We start from the raw sequence: 26,638 nt of genomic DNA on the forward strand, positions 1-26,638 counted from the left end.
CCATTGCCAGTATTGAAATAATTTATGGCTTTTTGCACATGGAGCAGGGGAGGGCACCATCTCGTCCTTTGGCTCAGGCAGCAAAATGTGTTGGGCCAGCCCTGAATGGGTGGAAATGGGCTAAACATTAGAAGAAACTTCCCAAGGGTAAGAGCTGTTTAATCCTGGAACAGGCTACCTCGAGAGATGGTGGTCTCTCCTTTGCTGGAGGTGTTTAAGCAGAGGCTGCACAGCCATCTGTCACCGTGCTGTCATTCCAGCCTGCGTTGTCCTTTTGCATTAAGCAGGGAGCTCGACTAGATGACCTTCAAGACCCCTTCTACTTCTAAAACTCCGTGGCTACCTGTTTTGTCTCCCCACCCCCTGATGTTTTGAATCGTGGGTTATGTTATCGTGGGTCCTATTCTTATTACACATTCATTGTACGGAACTATTTTATATTTGTAAGCTGCGCTGGAGGGACTTGGGGGTAGTCTCCAATGCCAGTCCTACTCAGAGTAGGCCCACTGAAATGAATGCAATTTAGGTTAGTCATGACTAACCTGAGGTCCCATTCATTTCTAATGGGGCTAATCCAAGTCGCATTAACACTGGACACCCCCCTGGGCTGGGAATGAGCCGTCGCCTCTGAACCTGAGAAAGCAAAAAAAAAAGAGAGGAGGAGAGCGACGGCGGCAAGCGGAACGCTTTCGCCTTCATTGTTGCTGCGACTGAAAAATAAATAAAGCCCTCCGACGCTGCGGAAAGATTCTCCGTCGGAGACGCCGGAGGAAAGGCAGCTCGCCCCTTCCTCGCTTTATCCTGCCGGCCCGCCGCCGCGGCTCGCGCTCCTTCGCGCGCGGGGAACGCTCCGTCCCGGGGCGCGCGCCTGCGGGAGCCCGGGGAGCGGGCGGGGGGGCGCGTGCCCCGGCTGCGCCCAGGCGGGTCACGTGCGCGTGTGACAGAAAGCGGCGGCGGCGGCAGCAGCGCCGCAGTTTCCCGCCGCCGCCGCCGCCGCAGCCGCGCGGCCGGGGCGGAGCGAAGAGGAGCGCGCCGCGCGAGGGGAGCGAGTCGGCCCGTGGCGAGGTTGCGGCGGGCCCGCTCCGCTCCCTGCGAAAGGGGCGCGAGGCGGCGGCGGCGGCGGCGGCAGCGACACCCGGCGGCGAGGGAGGCGGAGGAGGAGGCGGAGGAGGGAGCTCTCCGCATTCCCTCCCTCCGCCCCATCCCTGGCTGGGCTGGGCGCTGCGTGGACTCCTTCCTTTCTGCGCCGCTGAGGACGCGGGGCATCGGGCGCCGCGGCCCCAGCGCGGGGCAGCGAGTCAGGCAGGCCCGCCCCGGCGGCGGCGGCTTCTGTGCTTCCTCGGCCGCCCTCCCTCGCCGTCCCCCTTCCCCGCTCGCCGCGGGTTGCGAACAAAGAGCCGCCACCCCCCAGCCGCCGAGCGCGCGGCGCGCAGGGAGCGAGCGAGCGAGCGAGCGAGGGAGGGAGGGGAGGGAGGCTCCAGACGAGACCGGAGAGCGGCGGCGGGTGGGAGGGAGCGAGCGAGCGAGCGAGGAGATCGCCTCGGACCGAGCATGGCGGATCGCAGCCTCGAGAGCCTCTCCCTGCCGCTGGAGGTGAGAGCCCGCCTGGCCGAGCTGGAGCTGGAATTGTCGGAAGGTAAGGAGAGCCGCGCAAAGGCGAACGCTCGGCACCAGGCGCGAGCCGTCGCCGGCCGCGTCCTCCGCGGTCGCCTCCCCCGGGCGCGCATCTTCGGCGCCGGCCCCGAGGAGCTGGGAGGATCTCGGTGAACAGACAACATCCATTCCGCCGGGGAATTGTTTGCCGCTGCCGGAGCCGGGGGTGGGGGGGATCAGAGGCGGCGGCGGCGAGAGTAGGGTGGGGTGTGCAAGGCTAGGAGAGTGTGTGTGTGTGTGTGTGTGAAGGGGGAGCAACTAGAAAATGGGGATCTCTGAAACTGGAAATGGGGATATCTGAAATGGGGATCTCTAGAAACTAGAAACGGGGATCTCTGGAAGGTCGATTTGCCCCCTCTGCAGTGTGTAACCTCTCGCCTCCAGCTCGTCTCACCATCCTGTGTGAGTGTGTGTGTGTGTGGATGTGGCATGTTACAATTGTTTCCTGTGGGTGTCAGTTTCTCCCGGTATGTGTGTGACATAGCTTAAGAAATGGTGTGTGTGTGTGTGTGTGTGTGTGTGTTGGGGGGGCGGAATTCCCGCTGAGATTCCTCCCCCCTCTTTTTTCTCTCTCTCCTTGGAGCTCTTGGGCGAGATGAATAATATGGCTGCATATATTTCTTCTTTTTTTTAGTTTCTTAGGGAACTGGCTATTGATGTCTTTTCGCCAAGGGGGTGGGGAAATGCACATTGATTCTTCATGGCGCCTGTTGTCTCCTTCCCTAGTACCGTTTGGGTTGGCAGTGCATAAATATATAGGTTGTGTTGGGCTGGTGATAAATCCCGTCTCCTCCTTCCTTTCTCGCGTTTGCTATTCTTCCTGCCACAGTGCTAGGAGAGACAGAAGAAGGAGGATTTTTTAATTTATTTTTTGGCAGGAGATCTGCTGTTCCAGTGTTGCACGCTTTATTACGGAGGATGGAAAAATCTTTAGGGCTGGGTTTACAAGGACTCTCATCCTGCCAAGAAAATATAGTTTTACTCAAAAAAGAAAAACAAAGACACATCTCCCTACATACCAGATATCTCAAATGCTATTTGGATATATCCAGTTGACAACACAAAACCCGTGCATGAGATTCCCTATTTAATCAAGTTTCAGTTATCGGCTGGTTTTTACCTATTTCAGGAAAAGAGTAATGGAGGTTTTTGGTGGGTTTTTTTTTTATAGTTGACGTTTCACATCATTATTTTTATTGAAGATGGTGCAGTTATGCTGCACTTGGTCCATTCTGATACTCCTGGAAGTTTCTACTTTACAAAGGGGCATTATGCAATTTTCCTATGATGGCTTTCTTTTTTGGGATAATAAAAACTGAAGCAGGCAAAACCACCATCTCTATTATGTGGTGGACAGATATATTAGAACCTTTCATTTGTTGCTGGCTCAAATGTATGCATCCGAATGCCACACACATTTTCAATAAGATTTGACTTCCTCTTTCTAAGCTTGAATCAGTGATGTTTCTTATGCTAGCTGTTCAAGTGCCTAAGAAAGGAATGCTGATAACTCTTGGCAAAGATGTCTTGTATTTTTGAAAAGGGCTGTTCTTTTTCCTTCTGGAAGGTTACTAGAATAATGTTGCAAAGACAAGAGGAAGGAGAAAATAACCCACTGTGTCCCAAATTAGGCGTTGGAATAGTTCGGTACACAGAATTATTTTCTCTCATTCCCTTCTTAGTATCTTTTTTTTGTAACGGTTTTATGTGGGCTCCTAGCCAGAAAGTAAAATGCACTCAGGCCAGTTCCATCAGCAGGGAGGAGCTGATGTTGACATTGTATTTTTCTTTTAACACTTTCAGGGAGGAAAGGACTGAAGGACCAAGCCACTAAGATTGCTAGGCCTTCTGTACTTTCCTTTATAGACTGTGCCTTTTGCCAGTATTGCAAAATTCTCAACTGTAGGAAGGGTTAAAACAATATTGACTTCTTCAAGCTTTCTGCACATCGATTTGGCCTTTTCTAAGCTAACAGGGAGAGGCAAGGAAGATTGCTACATTATGCTGAATGTACCACTAAATACACAGAAGAGTTTGGTTATGTACATCTGCATCATCTGTGTACAAATGCATGCCATTATAACAATATTTCAGCACATTTGTAACCCCTTTGGCTTGTCGGTCCAGTATGAAAATTCTCCAAAATAATAATAATATTACAGGCTGAAATTCTGTGGCAAAGAACTGATGGCTAAAGTGTGGAGCTCAGCCCCATTATATATTGAGAGACTGGGGTGTGAGTGATTAGCAGGTCAGACAGATGAATGGATTAAGTTCGTTCCTGGTGGGCCAGTGCAATCCAGTGCATGTTTACTCAGAAGTAAGTCATACTGTGTTAAAAGGGACTTACTCTTAGGTAAGTAAGGGCTCAATTCTATGCATGTTTAGACAGAAATGAATCCTACAACTCCCAGCATCCCTCCAGACAGCATATTTCTATGTAAACATGTATAGGATTGCGCCTTATATATAATTAGGTGTTACATAAAAATAAATAAGTATATTTATTTCATAGGGGACAATGCTGGAGTGAGTTTAGCTCACTGATAATTCTTCCTCTTTTTGAGAGATTTCATATAAAGGCACCTTTATGCAACATTTATTTATTTATTTCATTTCTATACCGCCCAATCGCCGAAGCTCTCTTTTGTGCAGAATAATAATTAAATCTGAGTATTTGGAATTATGTTTAATTACTGTGCCAGAGTGCCTATCATGCTTATTGAGATCCATAGGGAAACTGGCATTCGCTTCTGAGTTGCAGAACTACAGTGTAATCTTAACCATGTTGAGAGGCCTTGGCCTCATAAAAGTGGGAGAAAAGTGTAAATAAAGAAATGTTTACTCAAAAGTAAGCTCTATGGAGTTCAACGACAGGGACCGATCTTATTCACACTTACTTGTAACTAAATCCTACTGAAGTCAGCTGAACTTATTTCTGTAAACATCTGTCTGATTGGGCTACCAGACCTCGTGCTCACTTACTGGGTATAGGTCCATTGAACACAAGGTACAAACACCATGATTTGCATTACATGTGAACCAGGTCTTAGTATCCTGATATGTGTGTGTTTTTAAAGAGCAACTGAGCATCAGCATGTTCCAGTGATGTTTTTCAGGTACATCTGAAACATCACTTCCCTTGTGTTACACTGTAGCCACCCACAGATCAACTAATATCTCTAATATATCTCATGGTTGACACGTTACTGCATGCCACGTTTGGAAGGCATATTGTGTAAATTTCTAAAGCTTGCAAATGTCTTCTGCACATGGAGGGAGAAAAGTAGATTTTACGTGCAAAAGTTCTGATATGCAAGAGTGTCTGTATAAAGGTATATTCAGGAAGGCTGAGAGTATCCAAAATGATTTAGAATGTCTGGAACAGATGTGATTGTTAGGGTAGTAATCTTTCAAACTGAAGTACCTGCCCAGTTAAAGGTTCTTTCTGAGCAATTCTAAAAGCTTACTACTCTATTTCACCAGCATAGTTGGTTCACCGTAGGTCATCATCTTAATCATATTGGCTCCAATCCATTTTTCTCTAAAATAAAAATGGCAACTACTATTTCCACTTGTTTAAAGAATCTCTATGTATACCAATCTCTAAGGCAACATTTGGGAGTGAACTGCATGGAATTCAGCAGTGTAAACGTGCCTAGGATGCTGCTGCAAAGCTCCTGCTTATATTGTGAGACGTACAGCGTGATCTTGAGCATATTTACTCATACAGTTACTCATTGAGCTCAACAGGATTGCAGACTACAACACATACAATAAAAGTTTACTGCTTATATTCCCATGGGCAAACACTACAAAAGAGGTAAAAATGTCTGAAACAAGGACACACATACATGAATGAGCTTCCCAATTCTCATTTAACATAAAATGCATAACTAAAATAAATGCTTCATAAAAACTTCCAGTAATTACTTTTGTCTTAGCTTACTCAGAGGGTTACTTTTGCAATTCACTGATCCTTTTTTCAAGGTATGTCCTTGAATTTTCTTAGCTGCTGTTGCAAATAGTACAATATGATAAGATATACGTTCATTCCTGTCTAAAAGTAAGTATGCCACTATATCATGTATTAACAACCCAGTAGAACAAAAGATTTGCTTCTGGGCGAGTCATATAATGACAACACAATAAATAACGGTCTAAGTCCTCTATATAACCACTTCCACAGATACATAATTTATCCGGTATATGCCTTCCAAATGAGTAGTTGGTATCTGCTGGAACCAAAGTTCTGTGAGGGGTTTCCTCAACTGTGGAAAAGTGATTTTCCATAAATAGTAGCATGCTATTGAGAAGAATGATTATTATTGATAATTTCCCTATCCATAAATTCCAGTTTGGAGACCATGTACAGCTATATACTCTATAATAGTCTTCCCCAACCTCGTGCCCTCCAGGTCTTTTGGACAACATCTCCCATCATGGAGTTGTACAACTGTTGGCTATGGCTGTTGGGAGTTGTAGTCCACAAACACCTGGAGGTCACCAGGCTGGGGAAGGCTGCTCTACAGGTATTAAGTATTGCTGTATTCTGTGTCCAACCACTGATCTCATTTGTTCGTACCAACATTTCTTTGGGATTCTTAAGAACATAAGAAGTGCCATGCTGGATCAGACCAAGGGTCCATCTAGCCCAGCATTCTGTTCACACAGTGCCCACCCAGCTGCCCATGGGAAACCAACAAGCAGGACATGAGTGCAACAGCACCCTCCCACCCATGTTCCCCAGCAACTGGTGTATGTAGCCATACTGCCTCTGCTACCGGAGGTAGCACATAGCCATCAGGACTAGTAGCCATTGATAGCCTTCTCCTCCAGGAATTTGTTCAACCCCCCCATTAAAGCCATCCAAATTGGTGGCCATCACTACATCCTATGGCAGCAAATTCCATAGTTTAACTATGCGCTGTGTGAAGAAGTACTTCATTTTGTCTGTCCTTTATCTCCCACCAATCAGCTTCATAGGATGACCCCCGGTTCTAGCATTTTGAGAGAGAGATAAAAATGTCTCCCTATCCACATTCTCCACACCATAATCTTGTACACCTCTGTATGTCACCCTTTACCCTCCTTTTTCCAAGCTAAATAATCCCAGCTGTTGTAACCTTCCCTCATAGGGGAGATGTTCCAGCTCCTTGATCTCTTTAATTGCCCTTTTCTGCACTTTTTCCAGTTGTTGAATTGGCCATTTTATTTAGTCTGCACTAGTACCAAATCATCATCTTAGAGTGCAATCCTACCCAGATAGGTGGCCGCCTCCGAACTCAGAGGCGACTGTCTATCCAAAGTAGGGCAGGAGAAGCACGGAGGGGATTGTTCCTTCCACACTTCTCCTGCCCTGATTTTTGGCTAGACAGCCGATTGCAGCTGTTTAGCCGCGGGAGGACAGAGAGGGGAAGGAGGCTACTGTATGACACATAGGATGTGTCGTACAGGCATTTCCGCCCTCCCCGCCTCGGAACACCCCCAGCCACGCCCCTTTTCAGCCACTCCACGCTCCTCTTGCGAGTGTGGAGGACGGGGTTGTTCCGTGCTGCCTCCAAGGCAGTGCGGAAGTGTGGGGAGGTTGGTTCTCTGGGAACCAACCTTGGAGCACGGGCTCTGAGGTTGGTTCCCAGATAACATGATATCCTATGGCCATCTAGCTGCTGTCTAGTGGCCACAGAATTGCTCCCTTATTAACTCTTGATTTGATAGAGAATAGGCTTGACTGTTCTCTGCAGAGCTGCTGGTGTACCTGGGGGTAATGCAAGAATTTTCTTTTAAAATCCAGGCTGGAGTACTTCCCATGAGCCTATATTGTCTTCCCCTCCAGATCTCAGACCCATAGCACGTTTAGGCAAATATTTTTAGGGCAAGTGCAACTTAAGTACATACTTTACAGCAGCATATGCCCACATTTTCATGAAGTAAGGACTCTAGTGGTGTGTGTGTGTGCTTGTGTGTGTGTGTGTGTGTATGGGGAGAGAGAGAGAGAGAGAGAGAGAGAGAGAGAGAAATGTGTTGCATTATTTGACCTTGCTTATGCAGCAGTGAATCCATTCAATAGCAAACAGCCAAATCTACAACCCATAGAGTACTTGCATTCAGGCCAGCTTGCACATTGTGTAAGTGCATCCTAGGCTGTACCACAGGAATTGGGAAGAGGATTTTTTGGGTGTGGAGTTCAGGATCAGTGGTTGTGGATTCTTATTATTTGCATACTAGCTTGTTCAGCTGGAAACTCTTCCAAGATTTTGCTCAGCTACCTTGTGGATTAGGTGAAGCTGCTGCAGATAGCACTGGCATGTTTGATACATGTGATCTGACTCAATAAAGGCAGGTTGTGCTATAGGCTCATAACACGCTACTGATGTAATGAGTCATTCCTTATGGCCTTTAACCAAGTATTTGGTTGACTGTGATTATTGTTGTTATTTGGGAAATGCCCTAATGCTTACAACTAGGTTCTCTGTGATTAATATAGGTATGCACTGCCTTAAGAATGCAACATATAGGTTATTATTATTATTTTTTTTACAAATTGGTACAGGTGGCCTGAATTGCTTTGCTGAATCAGTGGAGGAGATACCACCTTTAGAGTGTTCACTCAATATTTTGTGGTCATTGTTGAGGACTCCTCCGTGTCAGTATATAGGACAGGCCTGATTTCAAATCCTGTTTCAGCCATTAATGCCTTGGGTCGGCTATGTTATTATTTGTCTCAGTAAATTCCCTACCTGTAAAATGAGAACAATAGTAACCTTATGCTGCAAGGTTACTGGAGACAGGTGAGCAAAAATAAAGATGGTAAAGCATTTTGGACACTGTTGTTAGCAATGGAAAACAAGTACTGTATCTTAATAAGATTAGTAATGCATTGTTATCAGCAACCTAAAGAATAGTCTGAAGGCACATGTAATATATTAATAATTTCCCCCTGTCTGGTTATAGGCTCAGGTTTTTAACCCTTGATTAAAGAGAGAGAGAGACAGATGGAATGACAGAGTTTTAGGCCCGATAATGGCTCTCCTGAAATACCCCAAGGATGGAATTTGAGCTAGATATTTTCTGATTTTGTTACTTTCTTTAGTATAAGCTAGAAACTGAACTGGATCCAAGCAAGGGCCTCCAGAAGCTTATCCGGCAACCTGTCTGTGTCCCCAGTGTATAAGCTAACCTAATCTCTCAGAGAAGGTGAAAATATGTTGTGCACTCTAAATGACACTTCTCAAGGTAAGCACTGAGGCTTAATTTTATGACACTGCTGTAAACTTCACTGGAGGTGTTCCTAGTCTATTTTGAGAATAGCAAAGATGTGTAAAGGCATTACTTAAAGTACACTGGCAGCACTGTGATATTCGAGGAAAGTGTGATCCTGTAATCACGTTATACATAGGTCAGTCCCATTGATTTCGGAATGACTTACTTTTGTGTACTCCTGCTGTAATTTATAAGGGGCAGGAGTGATCAACCTTTTTCAGCCGCCATAAAAATATAAATTGGACAGCCGGGTATATATTTTGCATTCATGAGAAAACATAAATTTGTTAATGGGTGATGGGTGCCTGTAGAGCTACATAAAAATATTGGTCATTCGACTTGTTAGACATTGGTTAAGGAAGAGGTCCAGTTCAGGGCTGGATTAAAGGGCACAGTAGCTTTAAGAATATTCTGAGTAACCCTCATCTCAAACATATAGACCTGGTTTGCATGTAATGACAGCTCATCGGTTTAAAAACCAATGGATTGTTGTGCACAAGTGCGTATGCTGCCTTCCTCATGCCTGCCTCTTCTGCTTTATTGCACAACCCACAATCGGCTCCTTTGTAGGTGGTGCAGTGTGGCATCTGAACTTGGACTGCTGAGTTATTTAGGGGCTAAACAACCCAGCGGTTAAACCATGGTTTGTTGTTGGGTTAACCACTGGGTTGTTTAGCTCCTAAACAACCCAGCAGTCCAGGTTTGGATGTCACACTGCACAACCTACAAAGGAGCCAATTGTGGGCTGTGCGATAAAGCAGAAGAGGCAGGCACACTGCAGGCAGTATGTCCACTCATTTACGAAACCCCATTGGTTTAAAAAGCGATGTTTTTATGTGCAAATGGTGCACTTTACTTTCTCAATTTTCGGATTGCAGTAGGTTTCTATCAAAGATTTACAATCAGAATTATGAACTCAGAATTAAGGAACTGTGACAGATTTTCATGATTGTAAATAGAACCACCTGAATGTAAAGGCTATGTACAGCCTGTTGGACAAGTTTCTCTCCTCTCTTCCAAAAATGTGCTTGTGTGTCTGTCATACATCCAAGTAGATTCTTACAGTGCTTCTTTAAAAGTCTGCAATAGCTTCCACTGACTAAACTGTGACGCTTGTGTGGCTGAACTAAGTTTCTTGTGGTTTGATGCAATAGATTTTGAGTTTCCACAGTAGCTTTTCTTCAGATTTTTATGGAGTCTCTGTAGCTTTCTAGCCTGAGGTAAGGTTTTATTGGATTCATCTTGTTTTCTGGAATACCTTGGAGATAATGATATGCATGCTTGATACTATGGGGAGTTTTCTAAGTGTATTTACTTAAGGTATCAAAGCCCTGAGAGGGGCTGCAGTGGCTTAGTGGTTAAGATGCTGAACTGCAGACCGGAAGGTCGGCAGGACAGCAGTTCGAGACCCGAGTGCTGCGTGACGGAGTGAGCTCCCGTCTTCAGTCCCAGCTCCTGCCAACCTAGCAGTTCGAAAGCAAGAAATTGCAAGTAGATAAATAGGTACTATTTATCTGCTTCAGCGGGAAAGGTAACAGCGTTCCGTGCACCTCGGTGTTCAGTCATGCCGGCCACATGACCACGGAAGCGTCTTCGGACAGTGCTGGCTCTTCGGCTTAGAAATGGAGATGTGCACCACACCCTAGAGTCGGACACGACTGGTTGGGGACACCTTTACCTTTTTATCAAAGCCCTAGCCAGTATAGCCAATGGTGAGTGATGATGGGAGTGGTAGGCAAAACATCTGGAAAGCCAAAAGGTGCCTATCCCCAGTCTAACAGAACTGCTGCTGAGAGACTCCAGCTTGACAAAAGAGTTTGGTGAACCTCCAGTAGCTTGATCAATGCATGGTTACTTGGAAATGTCCTACTGACTGGGTTCGCACAACATGCTAACCTGCATTCAGTGGCTGAGTGAGGATTGTTTATTGAACTGTGGGTTAGTGTGTTGTCTGAACTCAGGACATTTTCCGCAGGGTGGCTTGTTAATCATGCAATATGGCTTATTTTTCTCAAACAAGCTACCTTGAGAACCCATGGTTTGTTGTTGGGTTGTTCAGGGTGGCTAACAAGTCACACTGCATGGTTAACAAGCCATCCTGCGGAAAATGTCCTGGGTTCAGACAACATGCTAACCCACGGTTCAGCAAGCAACCCACATTTCAACAACAATCCACAGTCAACCAATGAATGTGGGTTAGCGTGTTGTGCGAGCCCAGTCATTGCGTTCAAAGGGATTTGCTCCCAAGCAAGCATGTATAGGGTTGCAGTTGAAAAACCTTACACATTCCTGTACCACCTTAAGGTAGTCCAGGAAAAGATATCCTGTTATCCACTTTGTATTTTCTTTAGGACCAAGATGGCAGCCATTCTGTACTCAGACATTTCTTTTCATCTGAAGTTTATGGTGCATGAGATTGTGTGGCTTTTTCATTTGTATTGTGATTAGAAGTTAAGTAGGAACATAAGCTTTCAGTTCCTTTGAATACTGTTTTTAGTGTCAAATTTATGTAAATACTTCAGGGGCTACAGTTGCTGCGAGTTTTGTTTCTTGTTCTGTTTTATGTAGCTTTTGATTTTATGGTTTTATGTTGTATTTTGTATCTAAATTGTTTTTTGTTTGTTTATTGTAAGCTGCCCAGCAAATTTTATGTTATGGGGCAACATATAAATGTTAAACAAATAAGTGTGTGTGGGAGGGAGGGAATCAGAAATGATTCACAAAGTATGTTACGTGTTTCAATTAAATTCCTCTTTCAGTTTGTTTACTTATTATAGGTATTCTTATACTGCCCTTCTATCATGTTCCTAGGGGTGGTTTAAAATAGGATATCCAACATTTGGGATGCATTCACTCTCCTGAACTCCCAAAAGGCAAGAGCTGTGAGAACAGCAGATCAACAACAGGCTTATTGAACGTAAAAATAATACTATGGCTGTTATGAAAATCATCCTACTTACAATCCTTAAGGGATGTTGCTGAGGCTAGATAGAGGATTGGATGCAATATCCACACTTGTTGAGGGGGGAAGCCACACTGTCAGGCAAACCTTCTAATTTTGTTTTATCATTTAAGCATTTTTTGTTTGAACATCCACAGTTCTCTCACTGAGCACTAAGTTTTCCTACAAACCCACACATCTGTTTCACCTATGGCTTAGTGAAGATATTAGTCCGGATATTTTTCTCTTCATCTTTGTAAAAGCAGTTGGCCGATTTTCATCATTTTGAGACCATGGAGAGGAGAAATTATGAACTAGTATATCAGATACTACCATACTTCTATTCACATCCTTTAATCATATCAGTTACTATGGTGCTTGACTGTGCCCAATATACAATGTTTAGTGAAATGGTCTAGGTGCTACAACACCCCTTCCTAATATATTTCATTTCCCCTAAAAAAAAACCTGTAGAGAGCACACTCTGTAGGACGTTGTGTGCCAAGTCTCATTGAAGTAAATGAGATTTACAGCCTATTGTTTACTGGGAAGTTAGTTCCTGTTGAGTTCAGTGGAATAAGCCTGATTTCAATGTGACAGTAGAGAAGCAAGAAGAACTTACTTGTGTGGCATTGCACATATCGAATATCTCATTTAAACTAGGTTTCTGTATGTATCCATGCACTATTAGCATGCCAGAAATCTGTAGCCAGGATGAATGCTGGCAGCTAATTTTGCATATGCAGTAGTCAAGGATTTGATTTAAATGAGACATGCATTTAAAATGATTTAAATGCATGCAGTATGCATTGTGGTTACATGCCCTTCATCATATTTAAGCTGGATCTTCCTAGAAAATATGCTTAGGATAGCAGTCTTAAGGATTTGAATGTCTTTTTACATTCCACTGCTTTGAAGCTGTACCTAATACATCATCTAGCTTGTACTTAGAAGATCTGCAGATATACATGATAATATATTTTTAAAAAATTCTGAATGTGCATTCAGTTCTTTACTAGTCCCCTGACTTTTGAATTGCATTTCTCAACCCCTCTGTTGAGATTAGTTTGCTTTGGATTTATTGGATCATGTTTTGGGCCCATGTTACACATAGTTTTTGGCAGTTTTTCTCTGCCTTCCCTTTGCTCCTTTTTTTTTTGCTCATTATGTGTTAAATAATGTGCGCTTCCTTCTCTGTAGGGGAAGAAGGTCTCTCTGCACCAGAATAAGTGGTGTCAGCAAAAATAAGAGTGCTTTAACAAATATAACGTGGCTGGCAAACTTCCTTATGCACACAGAAAGAGGCCAAATCCACATGCCTGGATATGCTGACTAGTTAAAGTTAGAGACCTTGGTTAGCTCCCTCTGGTGATACTCTCCAATTGAATTTGTACCAAAGGGCTGTTTTAAGAGTTGAAAGTATGAATAAACTGTCATCAAATTTTTCACAACCCTGTGATCTTGGGATGTAAGCTAACTTCTTTCTGGCCTTGTGAAGACATTATGATCTTCCAGGATTTCCCCCTCTTTGCTTTCTCTCCCAGTGAAGTGCTAGAGAGAGGAAATCAGGTATCTCTCCAGCAGATTCTCACATTCTCACATACTACTCTTGCAGTTGTAGTAGTTATGTCTTTGGACACTATCTTGAGTGGAAGTGGTAGAGGAGAAGGAAAAGTTGTGCACCCAGCCCTTTGCCTGCACAATAGATCTCAATAGACTAAACATGGGATACCCAAACTTTGTTTTTTGTCTAGCCCGTTTTGTTTCTGGTTAACTGAATGGTTCGCTGAGGCGCCATTTAAACATGATAAATAGAATAAAAGCACTTCAGTCATTTAGGCTGAAGAAAAGTCTGGCAGGTCAAAGAAATTTTGCTATTTCCTAGCCACTTAAGAAACCACATTCTATGTTTCTTCTAGTTCTTTCGAATCTGCTTTAGATGGACACGAATAGTATTCTTTATGAATGGCATGTATATGTATATGTAGGAATGACAGTTCCTCTTGTGCAGGATATGCAAGTGGAATGCAGATATTTACATGTGGCAAGAACTACAGCTTTATACACCTTTCATGATTCATGATTTGTAGACAAACCACAAGTGCAGAAATGTATCTAGTGTCCTCAAGGGCTTGTTCAGGTATCGGTTGTGTTACCTGCAGGTCGGGTAACACAACTGATCTGCAGGTAGCCCAAGGTGTTAAAGGGGTGTGGCTAAGCTTCCAGGAATGCAGGGTTGTTGCGTGTGTGCCATGGGCAAGTGATGAAGGCCCTGGGAGCAGAGCAGCACCGCTTTACTTTACCAGGCTGCTTAAAGTGCAGAAATACTTTGAGGCAGCCTTGCTCAAATTCCTCATCTGGATACACAGGAATTTCTGAATTCAGGATGACCGTTCAGGGTCAGCCACCTTTGATGACCTATGCAAACAAGCACATATGGATGAGCCGATTTATAATGCAGATTGTGGTAGTATAGCTGCTTGAAACTTTAAAAAAGCGTGGAGGTAGCTGATCATGGCATGCTGTTTGTACTCCCCATGTGATTCAGGCTCTTTCACTCATGCCAGTCCAAGCCACAGATGCACAAAGCTGCCCTGGCAATGGTTGGATTAACCAACTCATATGGGAAGATGCTTCACAAAATTTGAATACTGAGTAGAACCATACCTGCATAGTTATGTTTCAAATAGCTAATAGATTTCGATTTGCTAACACTTGCTTTAGTACTTGGATTAAAAGGTCTCTAATGGGCAGTGCTGTAGGCTAGTGTTTATCCCACCAGCATAAACATCACCTCTCTCATTTGACACACACTGGACCATTTTGTAATGCTCTGTTACACATACATGAATTATTTGTACTGTTGTTATAGCAAAGCAAAACAGCCTGTAATTGCCTTTATTTGTAATTCTTGTCAAAGTTCAAATTGTTCACCTTTTACTATTAAAGTACCATCACACATTTACAGATCCCCTACCCACCCACTACAAAATATAATCTCATTCATAGAAAATTAGATTTGTATTTACTGTGATAAATCAAAGTCAACTTAAACTGGATTGTAAGCTAAGGTCATTTTGTCCTGTTGAATCACTGGGATTAAACCTGCTGGTTAAATGTGTCCAAATGGAAATAATTTACTTTAACTAGGTTGTAGACTGGTTTGCCTGTATTGCCCTTTAAGACCCTATACTAGGTTACATTAAAAATGAGTTTCTAAATTTAGCAGTGATTTAAATGAAAGCTGGAAGTTCCAAATATCTCTTAATCAATTAAGGGAGATTATCATAATGTACCCTTAAGGGAAAAAAAGATTAAAAAGAGAATCATTGGATGACTCACAACTGCAATATTTTTGTAACCACACGGGTATGTGAGTTGAGTACTATAGAAAGATAGATGTTTCTCCAAAGGGGCATCAAAAGATCCCTTCAGGTTTTCATAGCACAACACACTCCTAAAGGTGCAATATTTCTTTTGGGCTGATGAATGCACCAACGGCACTTACATTTTTTGTAGAGGCTTTCTGTTTTAAACATCAGACAGACCATATATATCTTTTTCCTATCTCATATTTCTGCTTTAATTCTTTAGTAACTGCAAGGCACGATAACTTGCTTGTCCAGAAGAAATTGCCACAGTACAAGAGGACTTGACAGACCCTTAAGCCTTGTGAAATTAAGCATGCATATTCCCCATCTCCCTACTCCTAGAATTTGTTCTGCTTTTCTCTGCTCTCCTACCTCACCCTTTGAGAAGCTCTCTTAGGAATTACTTAGGTAGCCAGTTTTGCTGAGCACAAAACTACATTAACATTAGCCACGTGTTTAAACAAGTGTGTGTAGCCTGGGCCTGGATATTATTTTGGGGAAAAGGCAGCTACAGTGGTTTGATCCAGATTAGGGCCCCACATGGTTTTCTGTGGAAAATGGCTCCCTACCTTACTGCCTTTTGCCCCTGAAGGTGCTATTTTACTGCAAACAGGGGCAAATAGCTGCTAGCTAGGGAGTGGTTTTCAGTAGGAACATAGGGTCTTCATGTTAGATTGGGAGTATGCAGTGGATCAGGGCCCCACAGCTACTTTTTCACTTAAATAAAAGCAGCGAGGTTAAACACTCTGGTTTAAACATGGGGCTAATGTCATGTGTTGTTTGGCCCCACTACTCTGTTTACTGCAAGGCAACTCTGACTTGAGGCTTACTCAGGCAGTTATGCAGAGATTGTAGCTTAAGCAACATAGCAATAATTCCAGAATCTAGTACAGAATTTTGCGACTCAAGATTCTCACATGTATTTACGTTCTAAAGTTCTTAGCTTTTGTAATGGCAAAGAAAAACAGGTAAACACATGCATAGCATATGCTAATAAAAGAGTCAAAATAAATCTTCCAGTGGTCTATGGTTCCATCGCTTCTAGTGACTATTTCCTGAACTGTTGCATCTTCATGCAACCGTCATTCTCTTCCTCTCCTTCGTTGCTCTTTGCGCTTGGCCTTTTGCCGTTACCACCGTTGCTGGAGTATATCCCTTCCTTCTTCCCTCATGGGGTTAAAGTCCCTGCACTCTCTTGATCTTTGGATCTCAGAAACCAGTTTAGAAACTTGCAGAAGAGCGTATCCTCTAGGAACATGTTAATATTAACAGTTTTGTGCAGTTTCTGCCTCTAGTTAAAGAGTAAGATGAAATAATTGTGCAAATCTCTTTATAGCCATTTTAGGCCTATCAGATTTGGTATAAAACAGGGCTCTTGTCTGCCTTTACTATGTCCATAGAAAGGAAAAGTAGGAATCATAGAGGCTGAAGAAACTTCTTCAGGAGAAGCAGTACCTGCCAGCTCTTTAATAAAATATATCCTGTTGTATTGGAGAGAAAATATACATTACCCAGGGCAGCCCTGAGTTACCACAGAACAGTAAGGACCTGTTGCAGGAGTTGTTGGCTACTGTAATTGCTTTGGTATAGGGGTAGCTTTGCAGATCTTTCAAGTGCAGCCTTCCCCATCTTGGTGCTCTCTGGATGCTTTGGATTACAACTCCCAGAAATCCTGACCATTGGCTAGGTTGGATGGGGCTGCTGAGAGTTGAAGTTCAAAACATTTGGAGTGCACCAAGTGTCAAGAGCGCCCTAGCTGCCTCTTGCAGTCCCCTCCAATAGCCAACTCAGGACACGGACGACGAGGATTCTTTCCAAGGCTTTATTCCTTTATTACTTTATGACTCTTACAGATACTAATCACTAGCGACAAAGCAAGGAACTGCACTGGGGATAGATAGCAGAGTAGCTTAAGCTCCAGGTAAGGCAGTTGGTCCCCGTTTGAAGGAGAACCGCGGGAAGACTCTGAGCTTATGGGCTATGGAGAGTTCCTCCCTCTTTCCCTTGGGTCCTCGAGACGCGACCGTTGTTTGAGCGCCAAACGAGCGGAGCGCCTCCTTTCGGCGCCCTCCATCTGTCGTCACTCCCTTTATCTGCGCTGAGCGTCCAGCAAGCCCCCCTCTAGTGTTCTCTCACTGCCAGGGTCACTATCTATCCCAGGAATGCTGGCAGGAGGAATCTCTGCCAGCTGCTGAGCTTGTGAGAGATAAACGAGCTCCTCTCCCACCGATTACTGTTCTTCCTCAGAATCAGAACTGCTCTGGGGCTCTATGGGCTCAGTTTCCACCCTGACACCAAGTTGGGGAAGGCTGTTTTAGTCCACTTGGACAGGTGGCAACTGGCACAGCAATTGATACCTGCAAGATGCTGTTATGGAAACGCCCTGAACAAAACAGGATTTAGAAGTTGGTCATGTATTGGGAATTGTAGAACTTTTTTTCTGTCTAAACATGCATAGGATTGTGCCCTAAATGTGTGTATTGTCTCAAAACATCTCACTCTCAATATTAGCAAGCCCAGAGTCTCTGTACTACAGATAACTGAATTGTCTGATAAGATAAAATGCTACATGTTGTTTCAAGTGCTCTTTATAAACAAGTTTCAGTAAAAGGTCCAAAGCCAGTACACCAAGCAGCTTGTGCATGTCTCAGAAAATATTATGACATGCAGTTACGTTACAGGCACACAAACCTGTCAGATATTGCAACCCCATATCTAGGGCTAAGTGTACTTGGTATTCCACTCAGAATTCTGCCCCAAGAAAACATAACATTCTGAGGCCAATATAAATTATACAAATTGAACATATTTTCCTAACTTTTCTTATTGTGTATAATTATTACTTTTGCATAATTTCATTCTCCTGCTTCCCAATCTAGAGAAAGATAAGGAATTATGCAAACAGCAAAGCGCCCCCCCCATTGACCATTGGAAATCTTATTTAGCCCCTCCTCCAGCTTCTGAAATTGTACCTGCTATTCACCCCACGCTTGTCTTCCCAACCAAAGGGCTAGTAACATTTATTTATTTATATACCACCAAATAGCCAAAGCTCTCTGGGCTGTTCACAACAATTTACAAGATAAAATACAGCACAACAATTTAAATATACAAAATTTAAAAACAATTCAAACAGCTAAAAACAATTTCAATAAAATACTAGACCTATTCAAACAGCCTGGCATAAATGCTCCATCATATTCCATATTCCATTACTTCCATATGCCTGGAAGTAGAGGATAGTCTTAACCTGGTGCTGAAAAGATGACAGTGTTGGCACCAGGCAGGCCTCAGTGGGGAGGTCATTCTATAATCGGGGGGCCACCAGTGAAAAGGCTCTCTCCCTTGTTGCCACCTTGTGAGCCTCCCTTAGAGATGGCACTTGGAGGAAGGCCTCAGATGAAATATGTTTTCAGGAGACATCCAGTGTGGTTAGAGTGTTGGTCTGGGGCTCAGGAAATCCAGGTTCTAGTCCCCACTTGGCCATGAAGCTCACTGAGTGACTGAGCCAGTCACTGACTCTCGACCTAACCTATCTCATAGTGTTGCTTTGAGGATAAAATGGAGAGGAGGACCATGTAAGCTGTGTTGGATTCCTTGCAAGAGGAAAAAGGGTGGGATATACATGTAATAATAAATAACAAATAAAAGTGCATGCTGGGATTCTCAAAAGGCTGAATTCTGTGTCCGTTAGTGGCTTTTCTACACATCTGGTATTTCACAAATGAAGATGAACGAAGATGATCAGGGGACTGGAAACAAAGCCCTATGAGGACAGACTGAAAGAACTGGGCATGTTTAGCCTTGAGAAGAGAAGACTGAGGGGAGATATGATAGCACTCTTCAAGTACTTGAAAGGTTGTCACAGAGAAGAAGGCCAGGATTTCTCCTCGATCATCCCAGAATGCAGGACAGGGAATAATGGGCTCAAGTTACAGGAAGCCAGATTCCGGCTGAACATCAATACGACAGTGGAACCAATTACCTAGGTAGGTGGTGGGCTCTCCCACACTGGAGGCATTCAAGATGAAGCTGGACAGCCACTTGTCAGGGATGCTTTGACTTGGGTTCTTGCATTGAACAGGGAGTTGGACTTGATGGTCTTATAGGCCCCTTCCAACCCTATTATTCTGTAATTCTGTGATTCAGGAACATAGCCTTATTCCTGTGTTTATAGATCTTTGGGCACCCCATTCTTTCCTGTGCTAGCTGTAGTTCTGTGGGTCATCCCACTTCGTAGCCTTTACAGATTCTCTGCATTTGTTATAAAGACAACCATGACTAGCTTACATCCTGACTATCATGCAAACCTTGCCACAGCTGCATAGTGTTGGGTTAAGTTCATGCAGTGTGGCCTGTACTGAAACATACCCTCTCTGTTATTGGTATTGGCAAAGGCCTGTTGGGGGGTGGATGGGAAAGAGAGTTCTTTTCTGTTGTTAAAAACATACTACATTTAGGACACAATGCATGTTTAGACAGAACAATGCCTTACAACTCCCAGCTTTCCTCCAGCCATATGTTTGGCTAGGGGATGCTGGGAATTGTAGGATGTTTTCTGTCTAAACATGCATAGGACTGTGCCCTTAGGAATAAAATTCAAAATAATGAGGTCTGAAGGCAAGAAAACACAGGATATGGCAGAAAGTATTGAGGCCTGTAAAATTTCGCAAATGACTGTTTCCATAGATGTTGCTGGCAATTTAAAAACTATTAAAGCTAGACATGCCTCCCCCCGCCCCCTGGAATTCTTATAAGAATTTAATGTTAACTGCTTGTTGTGGGCTGTTTTTGTGGTGTTCATTCTAGGCTGTGGAAGGTTTTCTTGTGTATTGTGGATGAACACTTTTTGCATTGTATTGTTTTTAGATTATGTTTTATAGTGTTTACTTTCATTTGCATTATTGTGCTGATTATGGTTTATACTGATTTTGGGTTTTTCTTGTAATTATTATAGATTTCTGTATTTGTGTGTGTAAGGGTGCAATCCTATGCATGTTCGGACAGAGAAAAGTCCTACAACTTCCAGCATTCCCCAGCCAGCATGGCTGGCTGGGGCATGCTGGGAGTTGTAGGACTTTTCTCTGTCTGAACATGCATAGGATCACACCCTGAGCCACTCTGAATCTGCTTTTTGCAGTGGGAAGTGATGTATAAATTTGATAATATAATTGGTAATATTATTATTATCATAATCTGCTGGATTCATGTATGTCCCTGTTTTATTTTTTTTACTTTATTTGCCCTGTAGATCATAACAACTGCACTGAAGCTCATCAAGTGTTAAAGTACCCTACATATATGTTATCACCTCCCAGCTAGCAGTTTTTCAAATGGTGGTGTTATTTATATAACACTCTTGAAAGAATGAGAGAGAAACCTCTAGGCCAGGATTAAAACCACATGTTTGATGTGTCTCATCATGTCTAGATGTTACACTGTAACAATTACAGAGTAGCATGACAAATGCATACAAATGCATACAGACACTTAGTTTTAGTATCGCACGACAAACGTGCATGTGGTCAGGATTCCCTTAGCCCCCACTTCACTTCAGTGCCCAAACATACACAGACGAGAGGCTTCAGTCTACAGCTTTTAATCTATTACTTCACTGGGTCATACAGATGCAAATTCTCAGAGAACTCTCCGTCTGTAAAAGCAATGCCTTCAGGGGATCCAAATGGAATTTATGAGAGTTGCCCGCCATTTGAAGAGGGAGGCCGTCTCGCTAGCCTACCTTAAGGGTGGGAGATCGTGAGGTCTCTATAAGCACAGCTTTTCATACAAGGCCAATCGGGTAGACTGTCTAAATTCTTCCCCTGCCTTCTCTCTCTTTGCTCTGCAGCTGTGCCTGGCATCTCTTAGGTCAACCTCTTGTTCACTGCCTCTCACAGGGGTGTGTGTGTGAGGAGGGACCCTCAAGCTCACCATCTGTGCGTTTGTAACCTGAGAAGCTGGCCTACTCATATCTGGACTAGCCTGGGAAAACACCTTCCCCACGTCTGATGGTTCTCCTTCAGAATCTGAACTGCTATCCCACTCCCTGCGCTCAGAAACACCCCTGACATATGCATTCTTGTTCCTGTTCCTATTTTAACGTTTTGGATTGGAATTTATCCATGGAATATTATCTTGATGGTTCTAGTTCTGTCTAGGCTCTCTTAGAATGTCAAAGAATTGCCACATCAGTCTAAGTAGTCTTACTGTTATCCTATATTTTCAGTATATTATGATACTAGTTCACTGGTAAAGAGTACATGTTTTGCATTAGAAGGTCTCAGATTAAATCCCTGGCATCTCCAGGTAAGGCTATGAAAGAAACCTGCCTGAAATCCTAGAGCAGGGGTCCCCAGTGCAGCACCCGCAGGGGCCTCCAGTGGTGCCCACGAAGCTCTCCCTCTCTGCCCCCTTAAAAAAAACAGTTTTAAGAAAAAACTTGGAAAATGTTAGGGCAGTCTTCTTTCTTTCCCTTTCTAGCCTCTAGCCTTGCTCTTTCACTCCTCTCTACCCCTTTGCCTTGCTTTTCCCCTACCACTGGCCTTGCTATTTCTCCCCCCCACACCTTTTTAGCTCACTGTTTCTCTCCCTCCTATCCTCTAGCTTTGCTCTTTCTCTACCCCTTTGCCTTGCTGTTTCTCCCCTCCCAGCTCCGAGCCTTGCCCTTTCTCTCCCCTCTACCCCTTTGCCTTGCTATTCCCCCACCCCTAGCCTTGCTATTTCTCCCCCCACACCTTTTTAGCTCACTGTTTCTCTCCCTCCTATCCTCTAGCCTTGCTCTTTCTCTTCCCTCTACCCCTTTGCCTCGCTATTTTCTGCTTTCTCCCAGCTTCGAGTCTCACTACTTCTCTCCCCTTCCACTACCTCTTTATCTCACTTTTGACTAGCTAGGCCCCCATGGCAGCCACTATGTGACTAGCCACATCCTCCATGGAAACCATTTTGTGGTGGCGCCCACAGGGGCTTCTTAAATTTACAAATGTGCCCACCGGTCCAAAAAGATTGGGGACCCCTGACCTAGAATGCTGCTATCAGTCAGTTTCTACAATACTGTGCTAGATATGATCTTGGCATAAAGCAGCTTCCTGTGTTCCTACATGGATCCCTCCTTAATAACAAATGTCACAACGCTACTGTTTTTCCCACTGGTGGCATTTCTCCTTCACTCAGACTTGGCAGTTCTTGGTTGTTGATTTTGTCACATCAGTGAGATGCTCCCTAAAGACTAGCCCTATTCAGCCTACGTCAGCTGTCCCCAACCTGGTGCCTCCAGAGGGCAGACTTAGACTACAACTCATATCATACTCCAGCTAGGGATGTACGAAAGTGACTTACCTTTCGTGGATTATGTTGATGGTGGGGGGAGAGGCGTTCCGTCCCTCCTCCTGGAATCCTCGACGGAGGGGGGAGGCGATCCGTTCCTCCCCCCCGGAATCCTCGATGGCCGGCTGTGCTCCGCGGCAGCTCTGCGGAGCAGCTGGCCAGGCCCAGCCCAGCCCAGAGCCATCCGCAGCCGGATTTCCGTCCACGGAGCGGTCTGGGGAAAAAACAAAACAAAACTGCATATGCAAATGGTGGTGGCTACGGCTGCCGCCATTTGCGTTCCTTATTTTTGGCCGTCTGAATCTACGTAAATATTTACGTAGACTATGACGGCGAAAATAAAGGGGAATGCAAATAGCGTAGTGGGCGCTATTTGCATCCCTTTTTGATTCACCGTTTTAGCCTACGTAAATCTTTATGTAGGCTAAAACGGCGAATCAAAAAGGGACGCAAATAGCGCCCGCTATGCTATTTGCGTTCCCCTTTATTTTCGCCGTCATAGTCTACGTAAATATTTACGTAGACTAAGACGGCCAAAAATAAGGAACGCAAATGGCGGCGGCCGCAGCCACTGCCATTTGCGTACACTTTTTTTTTGTTAAACCCACCCAGCCATGATAGGCTACGTAAAGATTTATGTAGCCTATCACATTGTGTGTGGTTTTTTTTTTTAAACCCAGCCATGATAGGCGATGTAAATCTTTACGTAGCTTATCACGACTTTTTTTTTTTTTTTAACAACACTGGAAATGGCGGCGGCGGCGGCAGCCGGTCAGAAGACCAGCCACCGGCGGAGCCACCGCCGCCTGGAAGATCCGCCCCAGGTAAGTCTCATCCCGGGGGGGGGGATCTGCGGGGGGTCGGGGGGGTGGCAGGCCGTTCCGCCACGGAGTTCAGGGGGCCGAATGCACTGGCATTCGGCCTCACCAAGCTCTGTGGCAGAATTCTCTGCCATCCCTAACTCCAGCCAGCATGGCCTATAGACATGGTGGGTGAGGATGATGGGAGCTGTATTAAAAATAAGAACACCCCATGGTTTCTCTCATTCCAGCTCCTCCTTGATTTTGGGAAAGATTGAGGAAAACGTCCCAACCCCCTGAATATTTCTGGTTTTTTCCTCTTTCCCCCAAGCCTTCACATCTCTAAGTTGGAATCCAAAATATCTGGAGGGCACCATGTTGAGGAAGGATGCTTTAGATACTTGAAGCACTTCACAAATGCTTAGTATTCTATTATTCTATTAATATAGCATTCTATTATTATATATTATATTATATATTAATATATATAATAATATGTATTATTATATTAACATTTCTTGGTTCAATATGTGCAGCAGCATGCAAACCAAGCTGGTGAACTACCATGGACCTGTATGTTTACCATCCCTAGGAACATAAGAAGAGCCATGCTGGATCAGACCAAGGGTCCATCTAGTCCAGCATTCTGTTCACACAGCGCCCAACCAGCTGTCGACCAGGAACCGACAAGCAGGGCATGAAGGCAACAGCACCCTCCCACCTATGTTCCTCAGCAACTGGTGTACATAGGCTCATTGCCTCGGCTACTGGAGGTAGTACATAGCCATCAAGACTGGTAGCCATTGCTAGCCTTTTCCTCCAGGAATTTTCTAGCTCCCTTTTAAAGCCATCCAAACTGGTGGCCATCACTACTTCCTGTGGTAGCGAATTCCATAGTTCAACTATGCGCTGTGTGAAGAAGTACTTCATTTTGTCTGTCCTTTATCTCCCACCAATCAGCTTCATAGGATGACCCCGAGTTCTAATATTTTGAGGGAAAAAAATGTCTGCCTTTCCACATTCTCCACACCATGCATAATTCTGTAGACCTCTATCATGTCTCCCCTTACCCTCCTTTTTTCCAAGCTAATCCCTACCTCTTTCTTAACATATGGAAGAAACATTTATTATTTTAGGCTGATACACATTGGTTCATTCTGTTGCTGTGAATGTTTGCCTGCTAAAGGCTGTGCTTTCTGTAAGTTATCCGTTCAGTTAGAATACCTTTGTGCCTTTGAGTACTCATAGCGCTACTGACATTTTCCTCCCTCAACACTTTTGCTGGGGTTAATGTTGCATGTATTGGGCTGGGGCTTGTTAAATTTAGAGAAACCTGGTAATTTTGTTAGTTTTAGCTTATAATTTCTTTATAGCCCCAGTAAGCCAAGCTACTTGCTTCAGTATAGCAGGAATAATGTATTAGGGATGGTTTTAAAAACATAAAATTCGGACTAATAAAATAATCAAGGATATTTCAGCTGCCCCTCTAGTGTACATCTCATGGTTAATCCACTCCACACTCTCACATTTAGGCTACAATCCTGTGCCCACTTACCTGGAAGTAAGGCTGATTGAGCTCAGTGGGATTTACTTCTGAATAGATGTGCATAGGATTACGTTCGTTTGTTCGTTCTTTCATAGAAAAGGTGAGTTTACTCATGTATGCACATCAATTACAAAATGTAGAATCAAGTAATAACTTAAATGCATGAGTAAACCATCCCAAATTAGTCACCACAGATGGACCTTTAAAAAAAATTGAAGGATTTCAGCACAGCACAACATACTTCAATGAGACAGTTTGCACTGTCATCAAGTGTTGGGAGGTAAAGTTATATATATGCATTGATTAATCAGCCCTTTGACTCAGTGTGGCTTAATTTGGTTAGATTGCATTTATTCTTAGAATTGGCTGGCAGTACCAAAGCTCATTAATGGAAAATTCAGGGCTAGTTCAAGTTGCTATTCCATCTGTAGTGGATATATCTCCATCAGATAGAAGTACATCTCAAAGTCCCTTCTGGTGGTATAGAGCAGGGTGAGCAGAAGGTAGATTTCTAGATGTTTTGGACTCATGTTATGCATGTGGGGTTTTCATAGGTAGCTGGTTGGCCACTGTGTGAACAGAGTGCTGGCCTAGATGGACCCTTGGTCTGATCCAGCATGGCTCTTCTTATGTTCTTACAAAATGGTTGGGGTTAGACTTAGAGGTTAATTAGAACTCCAGCCCACAAGCCATAGACGGGGGTGACCTGCAGATATGCGTACAACATCTACATCTGAGTTAGTTGAGATCAGGAGTTATAACAACCTAGTGTGTGTGAGTCTTTTTGCTGCTTTTGTTAAACAGTTCGGAGTCAAAACCCTTGCTGAAAATCATCCAGTAGACCCCAATCTCCCTTCTGCTCACCTCTGTTGTAGCGCTAACCCATGATGATTTATTTTCCAGAACAACCCATGATGGGTTAGCATGTTGTCTGTGGGATGTCACCCTGAGAACCCAGGGTCTGTAGCAATGGTTATTTTACCTATGTTTGGTTAGTCTGTTGCCTGTCGCACAAGCGTGGGTTACGGAGATCACCTCCAGAGCTGCTCTGCAAGAGCAGCCAAAAATGCTGCCACTGCTCTGCTCCTCTCAAGCGATCTCTATAAATGCTGCAAAGGAAGCTGGAATACTTGCCTGGCTGGGTGGGAGGACTACAGGAGGAGGAGGGGTGGGGGTGGGGTGAAATAAACTACTTTGTGTAGCTAGGGATGTACGAAAGGCACTCAGCTTTCGTGGATTATGTTTATGGTTGGGGGGGAGGCGTTCTGTCCCTCCCCCCGGAATCCTCGCCGGGGGGGGCACTCCGTTCCTCCCCCCCCGGAATCCTGGCCGGCTGGCTGTGCTCCAGGGATCTGGCTGCTGGCTAGCAGGGACGCAAATGACGGTGGCCGTAGCCGCTGCCGTTTGCATCCCTGCAGTCAGCTGTGATAGGCTACATAAACGTTTACGTATCCTATCACGTTTTTTTTTTTTAAACCTAGCTATGATAGGCTATGTAAATCTTTACGTAGCCTATCACGTTTTTTTTTTTTTAAACTGGAAATGGCGGCGGCGGCGGCGGCAGCCGGTTGGAAGACCGGCTGCCACAGCTGCCGAACCGCCGCCAGAGCCGCCGCCGGAGCCGCCGCCGCCAGGAAGATCCGCCCAAGGTAAGTCTCGTCCCGGGGGGGGGCGGGGGGGTGGCAGGCCGCTCCGCCACCGATTTTGGGGGGCTGAATGCGCTGGCATTCGGCCTCCCCGA

The 26,638-nt window shown here is 44.3% G+C and overlaps 1 protein-coding gene across 3 annotated transcripts in view; it reads left to right on the plus strand.

Annotated features, from left to right (window-relative positions):
• Nucleotides 1–940: 940 nt before the first annotated feature.
• DIP2C (DIP2 acetate--CoA ligase C (putative)) overlaps nucleotides 941–26,638 on the plus strand; it is a 421,153-nt gene continuing 395,455 nt past the window's right edge. For all 3 annotated transcript variants that reach the window (XM_084859248.1, XM_084859249.1, XM_084859250.1), the window contains exon 1: nucleotides 941–1,636. In XM_084859248.1, the coding sequence (XP_084715374.1) occupies nucleotides 1,552–1,636 (85 nt within the window). In that variant the 5' untranslated portion in view covers nucleotides 941–1,551. The remainder of the gene's footprint in view (nucleotides 1,637–26,638) is intronic.

The sequence above is a fragment of the Heloderma suspectum genome, chromosome 5, assembly GCF_057233095.1.
Source record: "Heloderma suspectum isolate Gila_16-S chromosome 5, 16-S_ref, whole genome shotgun sequence".
NCBI lineage: Eukaryota > Metazoa > Chordata > Lepidosauria > Squamata > Helodermatidae > Heloderma > Heloderma suspectum.